Source organism: Tenrec ecaudatus, chromosome 16, assembly GCF_050624435.1.
Source record: "Tenrec ecaudatus isolate mTenEca1 chromosome 16, mTenEca1.hap1, whole genome shotgun sequence".
Classification (NCBI taxonomy): Eukaryota; Metazoa; Chordata; class Mammalia; order Afrosoricida; family Tenrecidae; genus Tenrec; species Tenrec ecaudatus.
In genome coordinates, this window is record NC_134545.1 from 82760341 (window position 1) to 82780462 (window position 20122).

Genomic DNA, 20122 nt, shown 5'->3' on the forward strand with positions numbered 1-20122 from the left:
TTTTTGTTACCTTCAAGTCTGATGAAATCTTCTGTATCAAATCACTCTTCTAAGTTTCCTTAAAATGCCATATCATTTCTATAGATTCAATTTCAGTATTTAAGAAGAATATTGAGAGTGATGACAACTGAATCTGTCTTCAAGGGGACATTTAGCTCATTTACATTCATTGTAATTATTGATATATTTGGCTTTTGAATTGATTAGATTTCTCTCTTTTTGTTGTAACTTATACTCTTTCTATTCTTTGGCAGTTACTTTAAAAAGTGAAAATGTGTGCATAACTTATTAATGACTAAAGCAAATGTTTTTATATTCTCCAAACCTATAATGGCTTTTAATTTCATTCCCTACTATGCCCTGCTTTAATTTATTTTCAATTGATCATTTTTCCTTTAAAAATCTATTTTGTGATATACTATTTCCTTTGTTCCTCATTTATTCCTTCTGATATCACATATCTTCTGCCTCAAATCTTCCTCTTGAGCATTTATTGTACTAAGACTTTCTTGATAACAAACTTCTTCTAATTTTAGAAAATATTTAAAATGACATTATTTTACCTTTATTCATAAAAGAGCTTTTGGCTCGATCTGAAAGTCTTAACTTAGCAATCTTTTTTTTTCTCTTGTAACTGAAGATATTTTACTGTTTCCTGGATTTCTCTGTGGATGATGACAAATCATTTGAAAGTCTAGCAACTGTCACTTCTGAATGTAATCTGCCTTTTCTCATAGGATGCTCTTAAGAATTTCTGCTTACCTTTGGTATTCTGCATTTCCACTGAGTTGTAGACTTCATGGGTTTTTTTTTTCTGCTTGAGATTATTTGGGCTTCTTAAATTACTGAGTTAGTATTTTTCACTGAGAGTAGGAAGCTCAGAAACTGTCTTGTCAAATATGGGCTTTGTCTCAATCTCTTTCACCTCCTCTAAGGTGCTTGTTTACAGCAGGGGTCCTCAAACTTTTTAAACAGGCGGCCAGTTCACTGTCCCTCATACCCGTTGGAGGGCTGGACTATAGTTTTTAAACAAAGCTATGAACAAATTCCTATGCACACTGCACATATCTTATTTTGAAGTAAAAAAAGGGGGGGAAAACACCTGGTGGGCTGGATAAATGTCCTCGACGGGCTGCATGTGGCCCGCGGGCCGCAGTTTGAGGATGCCTGGTTTAGAGTTATATTAGATCTTCCTATCCATTACTTCCTAGTTCTATTTTTTTACTTCACTGCTCTAAACTCTGAATAATTATTTTAGTTATGTATTATGCTTATGGATCTGTCCATTGAGTTTTAATATTTTTTACTTTATTATGTGTTTAGTTGTTTCCTGTGTAAATATGGATCCTAGTTTTTAACCTAGCATATTGCTAGAAATGTCATATTACTAAGCTCATCATTTCACTAACCTTGCCCTTGCTCTTAGTTGTTATAATTATCACCATCCGCTTTTTAATTGCCCTAACACCTTCTTTTACTTTACCCTATCCCTTTCTCAAGTCTTTTTAGTTCTCTTCCTCTTTCTCGTGGTTCTCTGTTTCCATAAAGTCTTTTGTATTTGCCATTTCAGCTGTTGCCCTAATTCAGGATTCCTTTCTTCTCTTAGACTTCATTCCAGGCTCCCCACTTGCAGAGCATCTTAAATATTGCTCGTAGTTTAATCTTTCTGAGGCAGACTTTTCCTCCTGTCACGTTCTTGCTCCAGAACTAGCCAGAAAATGGCCGACAGTTTCAGCCTCACGTGCTCCTCCTGACGCATGCACAGTTTCTACTCGACTGCTGACTCGTTTCCTGTTCTTTGCGCAGGACCTTGTCTTTCTCTGCCTTTGATGGTGACCTGTATTTGAACTTGCTTTCCATCTTACTGCTTCAATCTCCCCTTTCAATATTCTCATAAACATATCTCATTTTTTCAAGACCAAACAAAATTTTTAAGGTCTTGACTTCCTCCTTCACTGGACTGTATACCACTTATTTTTACCTTTCCTATGACAATTTTTATTTTGTCTTTTGTAATTTTTTATAAATGGTTTGTATCTTCCTGTTGACACATGCTCATTAAGAACAAAGTCTGTGTCTGAGGCTTTGTATGTTATACAGAGACTCTCCGTGAAATGGAACGCATTTTCCCACTGTCACCCACTTGTTTAAAACTTGTTTTTCACCTTTTTTTCTTCAAGGGACACTATGAGTTTGGATACTAAGTTTCCTGGTTGAGTTATATTCTGTTGATGTGAGTAGAGAGGGATAAGTTACAAATCTATTTGAAATTCTGGTATTAGCAATGGAAAATCATTCTCTCTTCATAGGAGTGTGAAACACACAGAAATTGACCTAAGTTTTAAGGTGTCCATGAAGGAATAAGCTTTCTGAAGCTCATTAATGGTCTCTGTATTTCAGGCACATGACTGTGCCTTTACTTGAATCTCCATAAAATCCCATTGAATAATAATTGTAGTGACATGTTGAATTTGTGTTATTTTTTCTTAGAGCTGATTACAGCGGCGAATTTATCAGATTTGATTAGGGCCAATGATATTTGATTGGTTAATGGAAACAGTCAACTGGGGAATGATTAAAAAATAATAATTGACATGCCTCTCAATACTTTATTTTAATTAAAAACATGTGTTTTCACATGCTAGTCTTTTGTTAGGTATCAAGGTCTTTTAATAGTCTGTGGTACATATAAGCACTCCCGACACACAGAATCCAGGATAGCCAGAAAACCCCTCAGGATCAATAATGAGGGTAGCAATACCATGAGGGTAGGGGGAAGGTGTGAGGAGAAGAGAAAGAGGAAACTGATCGCGACTATCAATATACATCCCCCTCCCCCAGGGAACAAACAACAGAAATGTGGGTGAAGGAAGACAGTGGATGGTGTAAAATATGAAAATAAAAATAATTTATAAATTATCAAGGGTTTATGGAGGGTGAAGAGGAGCTGATACCAAGGGCTCAAGTAGGAAGAAAATATTTTGGAAAAGATGGCAACATATGTACAAGTGTTCTTGATATAATTGATGTATAGATTGTTATAAGAGCTGTAAGAATCCCCAATAAAATGATTTATTAAAATAAAAAAGGTTTTTAATTTAAAAAGTTACTAGTCTGTTTACACTGTCCGACATTTCCCTTTACCCACTTTGTAAGACATAACAAAATAATAATTTATAAATTTTCATGGGTTTGTGAGAGAGAGGGTGTGGGGAGGAAAGGGAAAAAAGTTGGAGCTGATACCAAGGGCTCAAATAGAAAATGTTTGAGAATGATGATGGCAACAAATGTACACACGTGCTTGACACAATGGATAGATGTATGGATTGTGGTAAGAGTTGTACGAGCCCCCAATAAAATGATTTTAAAAAGAAAAAAAAGTTACTAGTCTGTCAGAAGAATTCTTATAAATCACCTCATAGGATGTGGCTTAACTCTTCCCTAGTACTTTTGGAATCCTCTGAGTACAAATTCCGTATAGGTTGAGATGTTTTCTCTTTTACATGGTTTAGTCCAAACATAATTGACAATAGTTTAGGTTTTAGTTTTGTTTTGTGTTGAAGTACCTTCACCTTTTCCTAGTCAAAAAATTCAATTAAGTTTTCTTATATACTACTATTCTTGTTTACATTGGTTTAACGAGTTGGTAAAAACAAAAGACACTTCTGTTAAATTATCTGAACAAGATTATCAGGTCTGTCTACTCGAGAAAAATAAGTAAAAGAAATCCATCTCCGTAACTCAGACATGAAAGAAAACTTTAGGCTTCAGGAATAAAGAGAGGGAAGGGTAAGTCAAAATCCAAAGGGAGTATACGTTAGTGCTTTGATCCTGGTAATAAAAATGAAAAAAGTCTATTGTTAATACTGTAAACAAGTTAAATATTCAGTTTATGTAATAACTTGAATTTGTGAGATTTGATATCGATTAGGGACCCTAACTTTTCCTAAGAGGGTGATTGTTCAGTACCATCAAGTTCCGACTCATAGTTCCAGCCCTGTAACAGCAAAACGAAACATCACTCGGTCCTGCACCATCCTCACAAATTTTGTTATGCTTGAGCCCCCTGTTACAGCCACTGTGTCAGTCTGTCTCATCAAGGCTCTTCCTGTTTCCTCTGCCCTTCTACTTTACCAAGCGTGATGCCATTTGCCAGGGACAGTTCTCTCGGGAGACGGAGTCTCAGAGGGCTAGATAAGTACATGCTGTAGGCAGCTCTGCTCTTGTTGCACAGAAGGACTCAGAAACATGGGTGAAGCTGTATTCCAGTTGAATAGGCTACCTGCTTTTGTGGAAAGTTCTAGGACAAGCACAACTAGCCAGCAGCTGTGTATTCCACTGAAGCTTCTTAGGTGGACCATTGGTTCTATAACTGATGGAAAGGAGTGAATGGACCCGGTGAGGCAGTTAAACCTAAATAGATGTCTAAATAGATGTCAGTCAGTCTAACACATTTCAGTTGTGTTACAATCCAGTATCAGGGCCTGTTGCATATAAAATGCATGAACAAACCCTGGATTGTCTTAAATAAATATAATTCTTAAAACCAACTATCTGTTTTACTAATGTCCAGAAGATTTTTGTTACTGTTATTAAGTGCCATTGAGTTGGTTTTTGAGTCACTAGGGGCCCTGTGTACAGCAGAATGAAACATAACTTCTTACACATCTTCCCAATTCTCAAAATTGTTACGTTTGAACACGCCACTATGCCCATTGATTTCATTGAGGAAGATTGCTTGTTCTGATAAGTTAAGATCTTTCCTTAGCTTTGATTTTTCCTAATCCCACTTACAAGATCATTTTAAAAAATCACTACCAAAAGATAAAACATTTTAAAGAATTCTGAGATTGCTAAGCCCTCCAGAACCCATCTCGGTTTGTTCCTTTCCTTTTTGTAAAAGCTCTTCTATTATATAGACCATTGAATTTGTTCAAGGCTTCCAACTCCTGTGATCATTTTATACCATGACCAGTTTACCCTTCCATCAGGACATTTTCTAGCCTTCGGTGCCTCCTTTATTCATTTTTTCCTCAAAAGACTTTTTCTTGACTAGTTGTTAGGCAGAGAAGGTACTTTAGTAGACCTCCTCTCCCCTTTTATCTTTTATAGTGATTTATTAATTTTCAAGTCATAATATAAAAGTATAAATGAGACCTGTGAGTTGAACACCTAAGTCTACTTCATGTTTTAATCACCATCTTCATCAAGACTAATTTTCCAGATGAATATTGCTATAAATAATAAAAAATAATGCTATAAATAATAAAAAATCATTTATTTATTATATACACATTTGACATGGTTCTTTGCTTTGTCATGGATGATCTTATTTACATTTCACAACAACCCTAGGAGGAAGGTATTTTGTCTGTTTCTTCAGATTACCAGATAGGTTCAACCTGCCTACGATCTTAAGGTAACAGAACTGGGACATGAGTTCATTCCTATCTGACCCTCAAATGTTTGTTCTTGTCCCTGAACAATATTGAGTCCATGAGCACTTTTAGGCTTCTAGCTGAAGAAACAACTATCATGGCTTTGTCCTGATACTCTTTGTGATCACTACATACCTCTACCATGAAATAAAAGGTGTTTTTTGTTTTTGTTTTTAATACTTATGTGTCCACTGTTTTCTTTACAATCTTCTCTATTTTTCGATCCCCTGTCCCCGCTCTTTTCTCATACCCCTCACCCCATTTTCAGTTTATACTTGCTTTTTCCCTCATTACTTGACTTTGTTTGTTTGATTTGAAATCTTGCTTTCCCTGTCCTTGAGCCTGCATTTGTATTCACTCCAAGTGACCTTCCCTGTCTACTGCCTCCTCTAATACTCCTCTACCCCCCTCCACTTCCTCTTTACACTTTTTCTTATTCCCTGACCATAAGAATATCTCTTGTAAATAGTGCATTAAATATTTTACCTCCCCAAGGGACTTGTAAGGATTAATTAGTTGATGTCTATAAAATGGCTGGGAACGTAAGCTACTCTTGGGAAGTTCTTTATGATTGTGTTATTGCTTTTAAAATTCAGTGGCTTCTTCTGTTTTTGGTCATTGTCACCATTCCGCCTGTGCACTCTTTGAGTGTCTCTGTCTCATCATGAAATGCTTTATGAGTCTATTTGAGAGAGGTTTCATATAAGTAAATTTTATTTTAAGAAATAAAATTGTTTTCTTTCTTTTGTTGCAGAAAGAAAGGATTTGATATTAAATGGGTGGATGATACACATGCTCTAGGAATATTCTCCAGTCCAATTACAGGTATTCACCCAGTGGATTTCAAGCTCCTTTCGTATTGCCCATTTTTTCCACCTCTGTGTGCTTTCTGTTCCTGCCAGTTGACATGTTATTCAGGCAGGATAGGCAGTTAAGCAGATGCCGTTTTTGCGGCATACTCTCGTGCTGTGGGCCCTGGTGGTATAGCGGTTCATGTTGGGCTGCAAACTGGATAATTCAGAAGCTTAAAACCATCAGCAGCTCTGAGAAAGTCTTGACGTTTGTTCTGCTCCTGTAAAGTTAGTCTCGGAAGCCCACGGGGTCGCTATGAGTAAGCATTGACTAGAGTGGCATTGAGCGGTCTGGTGCTGTGGTGCGTATGTGTTCCACCCCTCCCCTCTCACCTTAATTTGGTGGTGTTTGGATGGATAGTCAGCGCTCTTCAAGGTTATTTATTCTACTGCATACAGAAAGAATAGAGGCTTAAGGAACTACTGGAACTGAATTTTATAATATTTATAAACAAGTGATTTGAAATAGCCCTTTAACCTGTCCAGTAAGAGATTATAGTAGCTACTCTGAATATATGATTGGGCCTTTTCATATTTCTCATTGGCCTCATAATGAAGCGTATGCAAAAGCATTTAAAGAAGTTCCTGTCTGAACCACCTACAATATGAATTGGCAAACTTTTTCGGTATAGGGCCACATAGAGAAGATATTGTAGAATTTGGGGGTCTAAAGGCCAAGGTCTCTGTCACAACTACTTTAAAGCAGCCATAGACAATATGCCAACTAATGGTTAGGACTTGCAGTAAAACTATATGAAAGCATTTGACTGGCTGAGCTTGGTCAGAGAGCCCATAGTCTGCTGAACCCTCGTCTAAAATAAGTACTGCCAAGTTGTCCCTTCATGGATTTTCTGAAGTGTACCATCTCTTTTATTTGTCATGAAAACAGAGAAGCCCCTAACTTTTAGGAAGTACTTGCTAAGAGACAGCCCTGATTTTTCCTTTAAATCCATCCACTTCATGTCTGCTTCTTGGTGCTCATTCCTCATTTCAGCTCGGGATGCTCTGGGTAGTAAACATACCATGGTGAAGATCCGGCCCCTGTCACAGGCCACTTCAGCAGCCAAGGCCAAAGCCAGAGCTTGTGCCGGTGAGTCTTATCTCTTAAGGGGTTGATGATTTTCCCAACGGTTATACAGCATCCAGTGTTCTAAAGACATATCACCATGTTCAGTTATTGAAGGAAGTATGTTTTTAACAAAACCACAAGGGAAAAAAAGAGAAGGCAGGTGTAATGAAGTTGTTTTTATGTCATGCTGGATATAGGGCATCTGAGCAGCCACTTAAGAGAGTGGAAGGTCCAGGCCTACCTGCTAGCAATACAGCCACTAGTTTCTGAGGGCCTTTCTCCCCTCCTTATGCAAGTGATGAGTGCTAGTTTTATGGGGGGTTGTGTTGAGCTATGTGAATAGAGTTCCTGTAAGAAACTGTGTACATGCAGATAATGAAGCCAGGCTTATATTAATTACTGCTGATGCAGCCCTTGTTAGTGTTTCCTGTATGTTAATTACTGAGTTAAATCACTCAGAGCCAGAGTGCTTTCTGGTCCTTACTCCCTCCTACTCTACTCCCTTTCTGTATTCAGAATTCCTTCAGCCAGCAAAGGAGCGTCCTGAGACTTCAGCAGCCCTAGCCAGAAGGTTAGTCATCAGTGCCCTTGGGGTTCGAAGTAAGCAAAGTAAAACAGAACGTGAAGCAGAGCTCAAGAAGCTGCAGGAAGCTCGAGGTGAGTTGAAGGGATTGCCTTCTGTAGCCCCTAAGGCCGGTGTGGGGAAGGGAATGAAACCCGCTCCATTTTGTTGTTTCCATTTCCTAGAAGCCTGTCAAGTGTATTGCAATAGTTTTCATGCCTTGTATGCAGGAAGAAGACATTTCAGGATTTGTCTGTGTGTTCACACACCATGGCATCCTAATCCATGTTCCTCCTGTTGTTTTCCAAGAGAGAAATTTGACCTTCTCACTTTATCCATGGCTTTTTACATAGTTGTGCTACCAATTCTGAAGCATAAGTAAGACCTGTGAAGAGCTAATAGGCTGTTAGGCAGAAACCATTATTTGTTGTGCTTTTTTTACTGGGCCATGATATTATCAAATGATTTATATTTGAGATAGAAGACAAGTCAGCAACTGGCATTTGGGTGTTGATAATTATGGGGAGGTTTTGGTTTGTTTTCTTTTCAGACACTCCTGTGTGTTTCCATTAGAGGACATCTAGGTTTACCCCTCTTCTGATTACTTAACAGAACTTGAGTTCCCAGAAAATGTTTCCACTGAACCACAAGGAGAATTTTTCTTTCTCTGAGATGAAGTTGAAAACTCTCTCTCTCTCTCTCTCTCTCTCTCTCTCTCTCTCTCTCTCTCTATATATATATATATATATATATATACTTTATAGGCTGTTGTAAAGGCTTGGGACTTTGGCTTGGCACTTAAGTACTTTTTGTCAACCTTCAGCCTTTAGACATTCTCATTGCCTTAGCCCACAATCGGTGGAATGTATGAGGGCAATTTAGTCTGAAAATTCCACTTCCTGAAAAGTAACTTCATTTTTCCTTTAAACGAATTGAAGTTTCAAACTCCTTGTTTATTGCTAGTCTAACAAGGCCATTAATACTTGCTGTCCGCTCTGCTTTGGTGATAGCAGGCAACCTGGGACTCTTCAGCTGCACTGACCAGATAACCAGTAACAGAATGTGTCATGGCAGGTGCTGGAGTTTCAGAGTTAAGTCAAACTAATTTTTAAACACTTCATGATTATAATGAGGCAGTTTTGGCTTTTTAGTGTATTCATTTAAGAACCTCTTAACAGATTATGGAAACATACAATTCCTTTGGTTTTAATAGATTTCAGTAGCAGAACTAGATTATAGGAAAATGTGCCATGTCCTTAACTCTTTATTCACTGATTATCTATGAGGGAAATGATTTCTCTGGGGTAAGCACAATCATCTCGAAAGCTCAGCAGAGAGTAAGTAACAGTGGTATCAGTTAAAGGCGAGGTGCACAGGTTTCCCCAGTGGGAGGCATATCACAGTGTTATCTGTCTGGGCACTATAGCCACTCTTTTGCATGCATGTCTAAGTCTTTGTTTTGAATGCCCAGCTAAACAAAGGACATTCCAGGGGTGCAATGAAAAAGCGAGACTGTTGGCTAAGGTGTTACTCTATTACTGGCTTTTTAAAAGAAGGCCTTTATTTGTGAATAGGGAACTGACTTTGATAAGCTCTTTCTCTCCAGCAGTGCTGAGGCGGTGCAGATTCTGAAGGACTCTTCCTTTATTATACCTCAGAGCTCACCCATTCTTCATAGCTGAGAGAATGTCTATGGAAAAATTCCTGATCTATGTCATTCTGACTTCTTTCTGTATTGAGCAGATACTCTTGTACTGGCCTACATGAAGCCCAATGTTTCTCTCACTTCAAGATTCTTTTCATATTGAAGTTAAAAATAGTAGTTAGGTATTAAGCAGAACAAATATTTTCCTCCACTGGAGGGGGAGAGGTCAGTACAGCATAGTGAACAGCAATGTTGTTAGGTGTCAGCAAGTCAGTTCCAACTCAGAGTGACTCTAGTATAATGTGACCACTTCCTACCTGTCCTGCACCATCCTTCAAATTGTTGTTATGTTTGAGCCCATTGGTGCAGTCACTGTAACTACATTTTAGGCTCCATAATCATATTTCCAAGGTCTAGACCTTAACTTCACAACTCTGTGATTTGGGCCAAATTACTTTCCTCCCCAGACCTCTGTTTCCTTATCCATATATGGGAATCAAGTGAGAATGATCGAGGAGAGCTAGGTAGCCACTCTCAGAAACCACTGATGAGTATCTAGTGAGTCCAGCACAAATTCTAGTGCATAATTTTGTTTCAGAATCTGTCAGTTTTCTCTCAGCTGAATCTGCTAGTCCCCGAGCACCTGCTCCCTACTTAGAGAAGTGGCAAGATTTCTTTTCCTCTCCTAAGGCTTTTAATTTTAGTAGGGATAGTTCTTTTTGAGTAAGGAAGGAGATACGAACTTCGCTTAGGTAATTTAAACAATTGGTTCCCCTCTTTTCAGTTCTAAAGATTTTCAGATTGTTTGAAAGACATAAAAACATTGATTAAAGGGACTAGAAGGAAATGACATTTTTTGGGCATATCATTTGTGCCCAGGAAGTATAACGTGTTGTGGTGGTGTTGTGTTAGGCTGATTTCGTGCTATGATAATGGTATGATCTCCAGTTTAGAGCAGGTCCAGAGAAGTTAAGTAACTGCCCTAAGGTCACACAGCTGGCAAAGTGAAATAGGCATTTGAACTCAGGTATCTCTAATTAAAAGCTCTATTCCTTCTTTAATGCCATAACCCCTTCAGAAAGATTTTTTGAGTAATCGTTTTTCCGTAGGTGGGAAAATTTATAAAGCTGTTTTAGATCGCAGGAAGGAACCTGACAGGCATTCTTGTTGGTTACCTGTCTCGCTGTCTAACATCATTCACTTTCAAAAAATTCTTCTTAGGTGTAACTTAAATCTGCAGCATAGTTTAAACCAGTTCCTCTTCTCTTCTCCTTTATAGATACAGAGAACATCTGGATACCATTCTGTTCTAATAGCTCTTAACTACAACGATCACAGGATGATCATTTAGGAATGAGAGAATCTGGGCTGTAATAGAGTTTTTGCCATTAGCTCATTAACTAGCTGTGTGGCCATTGGCAAATCACTTGTATATTTCGTGGTGCCCCAGTTTTCCACAAAGTAACTGTGATGCTTGACCTACCTAACTAAGAAACGTTGTGAGCACAACAGAAGTTAACATCTATAACAATGTTTAGAGAGGTACTTTAAGATTGTTAAGAAGTTAGTGTTCGTTATGTTACTGTAAACCATTGATGACAAATTTCCACTGTCTTTAGGCTTACTGTGTGTCCGAATTGATTGAATGGCAGTGAGAGCTATTCTGTATTTACTACCATGGCAGGCATTGTGAAGCGGTCTTAGTTTTGACATGATCATTGTAAAGTGACCAGAATTCACATGGGAACTAAAACATACCTGCTACAGAAATCACTGCCATAAAGTTGATTCTGTCTCAGAGCAGCCTGATGGGGGGTTTCTAAGGCTGTAGATTTTTAAGGGGCCAGAAAGACCCACTGTTCTTTCTTGGAGATGCTGGTTGGTGTGAATCGTAGACCTCGTGTGTGGCTAGCAGTCCAACACTTACCAGGCAGTAGTGCCACGAGAGCTCTGTACCCTTCCACAAGTACTTTTATTAATATTCTAGTCATCTTCTAGACTTTTCCCTCCCATTTGAAGAAGTATCATTCCTGGCACTGTGCCTGGTGCATTAAAATGTATTCAATGTATGTTCACTGAGTGACTGCATGGATGATACGCTTACTTTAACTTTTCTGCATAATTCTTATTTCATCACCCATTGATTTCATTCATGGCTGTATGAGTCTGCCGTGTTTTTCTTTATTAAAGCATAGAGAATTAAGCAGTACATATGAAACCCTCCTGATTCTTGAATTTGGAATTTGCGATTTTGCTTTTTAAATACTTATGTGCTAGGTTACTCCTGTCTTTGATCTTCTTACCTTTGATGAGGAGTCTAAGGAAATGAGAAACTAAGGACATTCCGAGAATTGGGAAAAAGAAAGTATTCAAATAGTATTAAACAATTGTACTCATATCTGTGGAGGAAGAGAGCTTTAGGACCTAGTCCTTGTGTACCAGGAAACCCTAAACCAAACTCAGTGCCAGGGAGTCGGTGCCGGTAGGACTGCCCTTTTAAGTTTCTGAGATAGTAACTCTATGGGAGTAGAAAGCCCCATTTTTCTCTAGAAGAGCTTGTAGCTTCAAACTGCTTACCCTGCAGATTGCAACTCAAATGTGTAAGCAGTATACCACTAGGGCTCCTTGTATAGCAGGAAAGTCTCTTTGAATTCAGCAGAGTTCCATAACAGATTCCAGCTGTTTTGAGTGGGGATGAAAGCATAGACTATTCGCATGTGCTTTTATTTGACTCAGCTGTTTATTTTATATCAGCGATTCGCATTAAAGTGTAAAATCATATCTGCAAGATTGAATTACATCACCTACAGATATATAGTGTAACTACTAGCCTCCATGCCTGGGCTGCCCTTGTTTGTCAGTTTGTCCTACTGTGGTGGCTTGTGAATTGCGGTGATACTAGAAGCTATGCCTCTAGTGTTTCAAATGCCAACAGGGTCACCCAAAGTGAGCAGATTTCAGCGGAGTTTCCAGACTAAGGACAGACAATGAAAAAGGAATTGGCTGGCCACTTCTGAGGAAGTAGCTGCTGAAAATCTCATGCATAGCTTCAAACATTGTGAGCTACTACTGAAAGCCTGGTGAATGGACGCAAACATTGTTGGAGATAGTGCCAGAAAATAGACCCCTTGGATTAGAAGGCTTTCAAAATGTGACTGAGGAAGAGCTGCTCTCTCGGAGTGAGGATCGACCGTGTTGGTGTGATGCAGTAAAGCCTGTGGGAGTGGACCCTTCAGGATCTTCATTTGCTAATGGGGCACAACTCAAGGTAAAAAGAAACAGCTGCAAAAATCTAATAATGGAATTTGAAATACCTGAAGTACGAATCTAGGAAAATTACAAGTGGTCAAAAATGAAAGGGTACACATAGAGATCGATAATTTAGGCATTAGTACGCTGAAATGAACTGGTAGTGACCATTTTGAATCTGTGTTCGTCTGGGTAGACTAGAAACGAATTCATAAGCATAAACACGCATATGTGTATAAGAGCTTATTATTACAAGAATAATTGATTATTGAGATAACATCCCAGCCCAGTCCAGATCAAGTCCATAAATCCTACATTAGCTCATATGTCCGATACCAATATATAAATTCCTCTTCAGACTCACGAAACACATGCAATGACGAAAAATCAAGAGGTCACAGCCCAATGGGTGGATAGTCTTGTGGATCCAGTGATGGAAACATCTCAGCACTGGTGTGGGGCTCCATGGGGCTCCTCCAGGCCCAGAGGGCTCACTGCCATAAGCATAGCCCCATGTGTCTTGTCAGTAGAGAGTTTCTCAGGGAGTGTGCGTGTGTCCCGCCTCCAGTGAGCTATTTATCACCTGATCGACAAGCTAACCCACACCCCTTCACTCTTAATCCTTTAATTGGCAACAGATTATGTAAATGCCACAAGCAGAAAATCATATGATTTATTATGCAGGGAATGATATAATTGAGGAATGTCATTGCCAAAAAGGGCATTGCAAAATCAATCTTAAAGTGCAGTGCTATCCGTGATGGGATCACAGCTATCTACCTTCAAGAAATCCCATCACTGCAACTGTTATTCAAATGTATGCACCAACTGCAACAGCTAGTGATGAATCTCCTGTCTGATCGATCAAACATGTAATTAAGGTGCATTAAGAATTTTGGGGGATTGGGGTGCAAAGGTCAGAAACAGAGAAAGGAACAGTAGTTGGAAAATATGATCTCCATATAAGAAACGAAGCTGGAGAGTGGATGGTAAATTTTGTAAAACTAACAAATCTTCATAGAAAATACCTTTTTTCAACAACACAACAGACATCTCCAGTGGAATACACAGAAATCAAATTGACTACATCTATGGAAAGAGAGGATAGAGATGTTCAATATTAGCACCTAAAACCAGACCAGCGGCTGACAGGAACAAACCATCAATTGCTCATATGTAAGTTCAGGAAAAAGGTGAAGAAAATTTAAACAAGCTCATGAGAGCCCAAAAAATGATCCTAAGTATGTCCGACTTGAATTTTGAGAACATCTCAGGAACAGATTATTGAACACTACTGACAGAAGACCTGATTTCTGTGGGAGGAAATCAAGAACCTCACTCTTGAACAAAGCAGAAAGCCATTAACAATATGGGGGAAAGAAAGATCAAAGTGGATGTCAGAAGAGAATACGAAACTTTATCTTAATTATAGACTAGCTAAAGCAAATGGAATAAAAGATGAAGTTGAAACACTGAATAGAAGACAAATAACATAATGATATGTGCAAAGGCTTAGAGTTAGAGATCCAAAAAGGAAGAACACATTCAGCATATCTCAGACAGACAGAACTCAAGAAAAAATTCAAGCCTCAAATTATTATATTAAAAGATTCTATGGGAAAAATATTAAATGATGTGGAAAGCATCAAAAGAAGATAGAATACTGACACTTCCAAAAAGGACTAGTCAACATTCCACTATTTCAGAAGATAGCATGTAAGCAAGAACCAGTGGTACTGAAGGAAGAAGTTGAAACTGCACTCAAAGCATTAGCCCTCTCCCCAATTAAAAAAGCCTTAGGAACTGATGGAATACCAATTGGAGTGTTTCAACAGGCTGATGAGGCGCTCAAAGCACTCACTTGTCGATGCCAGGGAGTGTGGAAGATAGTTATTGGGTTGACCGGAAGACATCCACATTTGTACCCATTCCAAAGAAAGGTGACCCAACAGAATACTCAAATTATATTTTGCTGAAAATCATCCAACAGTGGTTGCAGCAGTACACTGACAGGGCATTGCCAGAGGTTCAGACTGGATTCAGAAGAGGTCTTGGAACAAAGGGGTATCATTACTGATGTCACATGAATCTTGTCTGAAAGTAGAGATTATCAGAAAGATGTTTACTTGTGTTTTATTGACTATGCCAAAAGCATTTGACTATGTGGACCATAACTCTATGGATAACCTTGAGAAGAATGGGAATTCCAGAACACTTCATTGTACTTCTGCGGAACTTGTACATGGATTAAGAGGCAGGTTGTGCAAACAGAACGAAGGAATACTGCCTAATTTAAAATCAGGAAAGGTGTATGTCAGGGTTGTATCCTCCACCTTACTTGTCAATCAATGTGCTGAACATATCAAACACGCTGGATTATATGAAGATGAGTGCAGCATCAGGATTGGAGGCTTATTAACAACCTGCAGTATGCAGATGACACCACCTTACTTGTGGAAAGTAAGATGGATTTGAAACATTTGCTGATGAAGATCAAAGACTGTAGCCTTTAATGTTGATTAAAACTCAATGTAAAGAAGACCAAAATCCTTACAACAGATCAGTTGGTAACAGCATATAGAAAGGGCTGAAGATGTCAAGGATTTTATTGCTAGTCTTGCCAATCTTAGCCCAAAGCATAACAATGAGCTCACCAGGGCTACTCTTGAAATATAAAGGCAGTGAAATAAGGTAGCCAGCAGAGGTGAGGGAAGAGGCACACCCAGCCACATGGCCATGGCCCAGGGACAGAAACTCAAGATAGCTGCACCTTCTCCCTGGTGCCAGTGTCCCAGAGTAGAACTGCTAGCCTGCTTGTGCTTTAGGGTACAGAAAAGACCCCAGTCTCAAATACAGTTTAAAGAGAACATTTTTTTTTAAGTCTTAAGGGACAACACAAAGATACAGCCACATCATCTGGATGAGAAAGGCCATTAGAATGAGGTCATAATGGCATGCAAGGATTCACATTCAGGAGGCCAGTTAAATATGGCATGGACCAAAAAAATTTTACAAATTCATGATTGGTTAGATGATCAGTACATCACAGTTAAAGGTAGGACTACAGAAGCAGGAATAGGATCATGATTGGGACACAAACATTGTGAAAAGCATTTACTTCAGTGGTTCTCAACCTTCCTAATGCAATGACCCTTTAATACAGTTCCTCATGTGGTGGTGAAACCCTCCCCCAACCATAACATTATTTTCATTGCTACTTCATAATTGCAATTTTGCTATTGTTATGAATCGGGCGACCCCTGTGAAAGGGTTGTTCAACCCACAAGGGTGTTCCAACCCACAGGTTGAGAACCGCTGGTTTACAGGATTGGTCCAGAGCCTTTGAACCAAGGTAATCACGGCACAACAGGGCATGTCTCATGACCATATGACCCCCTATACTGCCCCTAGGAAGCCAGTCTCCATCAAGGACATTCATGGGCAAGCCCCTCAGAGAGATGACCTCTCCTTGGTCTGGTTAGAGAGGGTGATGGTAATCTGCTTTCCAGTGTACTCTGCCTGAGAGTAAGTTTATCTGCATCCTTGGTTAATGATCAGAGGGAATTCGGTGGAGACTTAATCTGTGTGGAGACACAGAAAATAGATTTTTGGGCTTTCACTCTCATCCATAATCTTCTGAAAATGGGAGTACTCAGAATTTTAGCTCTAATTCTTTTTTAAAGCTCTAATTCTTAACTGTGAGAGAATACATTTCTGTAATACAAGTACAATTTCCCCATAATACATTTACCGTATATACTCGAATATAAGCCAACCCGAGTATAAGCCGAGGGACCTAATTATTACCTGGGAAACCAGAAAAATTGATTGACTCGAGTATAAGCCTAGGGTGGGAAATGCAGGGTGTGAATTAACACAGAGATCAGAGGGGAGAGACGGAGCACAGCCACAGACACATCCTTACCAGTTCAGCTGCTGGTGTAAGTGAATCACTACGGGTGCTTCTGCGAATTGGAGCTGTCCACTTCATAGGACGGCTCTGATTGGTTAGATGTGAGTAAACAAACATTCAAAGTCCTCCAGCGTCAGCGGGGCTTTGAATGAACAGATGAGGAACGGCAATCACCGTGAAATGTTACACCTCGCTGGGGTACCGCTGACCCGTGTATAAGCCGAACCCCTGTTTTTCAGCACAGTTTTTGTGGTGAAAAACTCAGCTTTTACACGAGTATGTACGGTATTCAAAACATTTGATTCTCAACCAAAATTGGAGGTGTAGAATAAACTAATAGATTTTCCTTTTTCAAAGTTTGCTATAGTTTTATAATTTTACTTTCCATCTTGGGAGTAAGTGATTAGTTGACTGTTTCTGACGGTCCATTTTGGGGGTCATAGGCCAGAAAGGCAGAGTAAGTAAACAATAATTTGGTTTCTACTTTAATTAAACCACTAAAAACTTGTAAGTAAAATTGTCTATGTGACACACAGAGTCAACCTATAATAAAAGAAAATTAAATCGTAACTGCTTCCTTCTAAAATTCTTCATAGCGGTTCTATCATTTTGCCTTACAGGGCAGCGATGCATTGCCAACTCATAATCTAGGTCTTTGGGTCTTTTCTTGCTGTCTTTTTGTCGCCTAGTTTTTGAAATTCTATTTCTAGCCACATTTTTTTTTCTGTTTTAATGTGATATTTTCCTCTCAGGAGCAGGATTTACCCAGTTATTGGTGTCATCTGCTGTTTAATAATTGTGTACCTCTCACTTGGATCAGCTGTAGGACTTTGACTCACCGGTCAGTCATGAACTCTTGCTGAATAAATTGTAGTTTTTATATCAAATCCAATAGAGTGCATTATACTAATTCCAGTATGTTTGATACTTTACAGAGTTAAATATCTCCTTAACACTTATGTACCTCAGACTATTTTTTCTAGTGTATTGATGATTATGTAAAAACTTCGTAAATTTAAAATGTAAAACCCTGCTAAAAGTAAGACGTTGCTTTTATTATTTCTTCTTGATCTCCCAGGTCTGTCACTCCATAAAAGAAAGCAATTAGATTAGTTTGACCAGACTTGTTCTTAACAAAGCATGTTGATTATACTCTGTAGGTGGTTACAAAATGGATTTTGTGATTTCTCTCCAATTATTTCCGTAGGTATAGAGCGTGATTTTTGAAAGTCTTTAATTTGCAGGATCATCCCTTATTATTATTATTTTTTTTTAATGTGACACTAAACTGGCCCCCTTTCAATCTTCAACAGTTCCCTTTTTCTCAGTGAAAAGTGGCTGCTGACCACACCATGATTTCAATCAACTCGTTTATTATACTTATTCTGTCAGTTTATTATTATCCCAGGGGATGAAATCTTCATGGTCAACTGACACGAATGTTTTAGGTTAATTATTTCATACTACTGCTATTCTCCCTTAATTCCCTGCCCTTATGACTGTTGTTTTGACATTCTGTTTACCTAGTTTCCTTTTTTTAATGGTCGGAAGTAAAGTTAATGAAAGATCTTTTCAAGCCCTCTGTCAGCTGTTAGAAGCCTTGCTTTCCTTCTCTTAGAGACAGCATGTTTATCTTTCATTACTTTCTTTTTCCCCTCACATTTTCCCCCTTGTAGGTTTCTTCAGATGGTATTCTAAATTGTCAGGGTAGTATACAGCAAACGGTGCCAGCTTAAAAACTGAGGATTTAGATTGCACCGTCGCATTCCAACTTTGGTTCTTTCTGATGTTTCTTATTCAAGTCACTTAACCCCTCAATGCTTCTCTTTTACTCTCTCTTAAAATGAATAAATTCTTTTTAAGCCCCTTCTTAACCTCCATTTCTTTACTCTGTTCCATGTTTCAGCTTTTTTTGATGTTTCAGCTTTATGCTCACATTTCTACTATTTTGTTTGTTTGTTGTTTCTCACTTTTTCTGAGTCTTACTAGTTTTCTCATACAGTGTACCACCAGGGTTTTCTCTTTTATTTACTACATGCATTTTGTAATACAAATATACAGTCTCTTATTAAAAGAGAGACATTTGGGACAAAAATGTTTCTGAATTCTGAACTTCGCAGATGTTAAGAAGGTATGGCGGTCAATATCTTCTCTGTTTCTTGCTATCACCCATGAGTTCAAAATCAACCCATGACACTATCATTTCTGCCAAACAATGCCTGACTGTCCACATTGAGTAGGATATATAAAGGCTAAAAATTGTCTTGTGTCCTTTCAGGTCAGATTTACCACCAAATGTGTTTCATCCCCCAAAATAAAGAAAAATCAACAACTTTCTTTTAGGAACTCAAGTGTTTGGATTTTGGGATTGTGGACTGTGAACCAATCAGACATTATATTGATTACTGCTGGATTTCTTGACCTTTTACCACCACTTCACATATTACCTAATTTTAGTTTTTAAGATTATAGGAAAATTTGAATTTTGGGGGGGATCCAGAACCACTTTTTTTTAGGAAGTCATTTTTATTGGGGGATCATTACAACTCTTATCACAATCCATCCATTGTGTCAAGCACATTTGTACATCTGTTGCCATCATCATTTTCAAAGCAATTTCTTTCTGCTTTAACCCTTGGTATCAGCTCATTTTTCCCTCCCCTCCCCTACCCTCCCTCATGAACCCTTGATAATTATAAATTATTATTATTTCACATCTTGCACTATCCGATTGATGTCTTCCTTTGCCCCCTTGTCTGTTGTCCATCCCCGCGGGTGGGGGGGTTATAGGTAGGTGATTGTGATCGCAGAACCACTTTTTGATTGTTTGCCTTTGCCTTTAGAGCCCGAGCCACGTTCTCCCCTATTGTAATAACCTGAACCACAGCGCCTCCTGACGTCCTGTAGGCAAACCAGTTAACTTGGGCTGTCCAGTGGGGAAGACCTTTTAAAATTTGCTACCCCTTCCCTCCCCCCACTGTGTGTGTGTGTGTGTGTGTGTGTGTGTTTTCTTTCTGCTTCTTGTAACTTTGCTGTTATATACAGATAATGCCACAAGATGGTGCCCAAATTGCAGCAAATTTCTTCTCCTTGCATTTCCCAGTGCCGGTCACCTTTCTCATCAGGTTCGTTACCCTTAAAGTGCAGCCAGGAGAGTATGAACTTTGTAAGAGATTTTGCTGTTTGGGAACAATGTGTCAAAAAAGCAAGTGTAGGTTCAAACTCACCTTAATTTCGGTAATCACTCTGATTTATGGCTGGAAAAATCTTTTACAGACATACGTTATCAGTCTTAAACAGTAGCCTTTGGGAGGAAGTCCCAAGGTTTGTCATGTCTGTTTCATGGCATCATAACATGAAATTACAACTGCTACTTGTAGCACTTAATGACATGT

General features: G+C 38.8%; 1 protein-coding gene across 3 annotated transcripts in view; it reads left to right on the forward strand.

Moving 5' to 3' along the window:
- Nucleotides 1-20122, forward strand: part of R3HCC1L (R3H domain and coiled-coil containing 1 like) — a 93885-nt gene that overhangs the window by 72094 nt on the left and 1669 nt on the right. For all 3 annotated transcript variants that reach the window (XM_075534001.1, XM_075534002.1, XM_075534000.1), the window contains 3 exons: nt 6193-6263; nt 7284-7379; nt 7875-8015. In XM_075534001.1, the coding sequence (XP_075390116.1) occupies nt 6193-6263; nt 7284-7379; nt 7875-8015 (308 nt within the window). The remainder of the gene's footprint in view (nt 1-6192; nt 6264-7283; nt 7380-7874; nt 8016-20122) is intronic.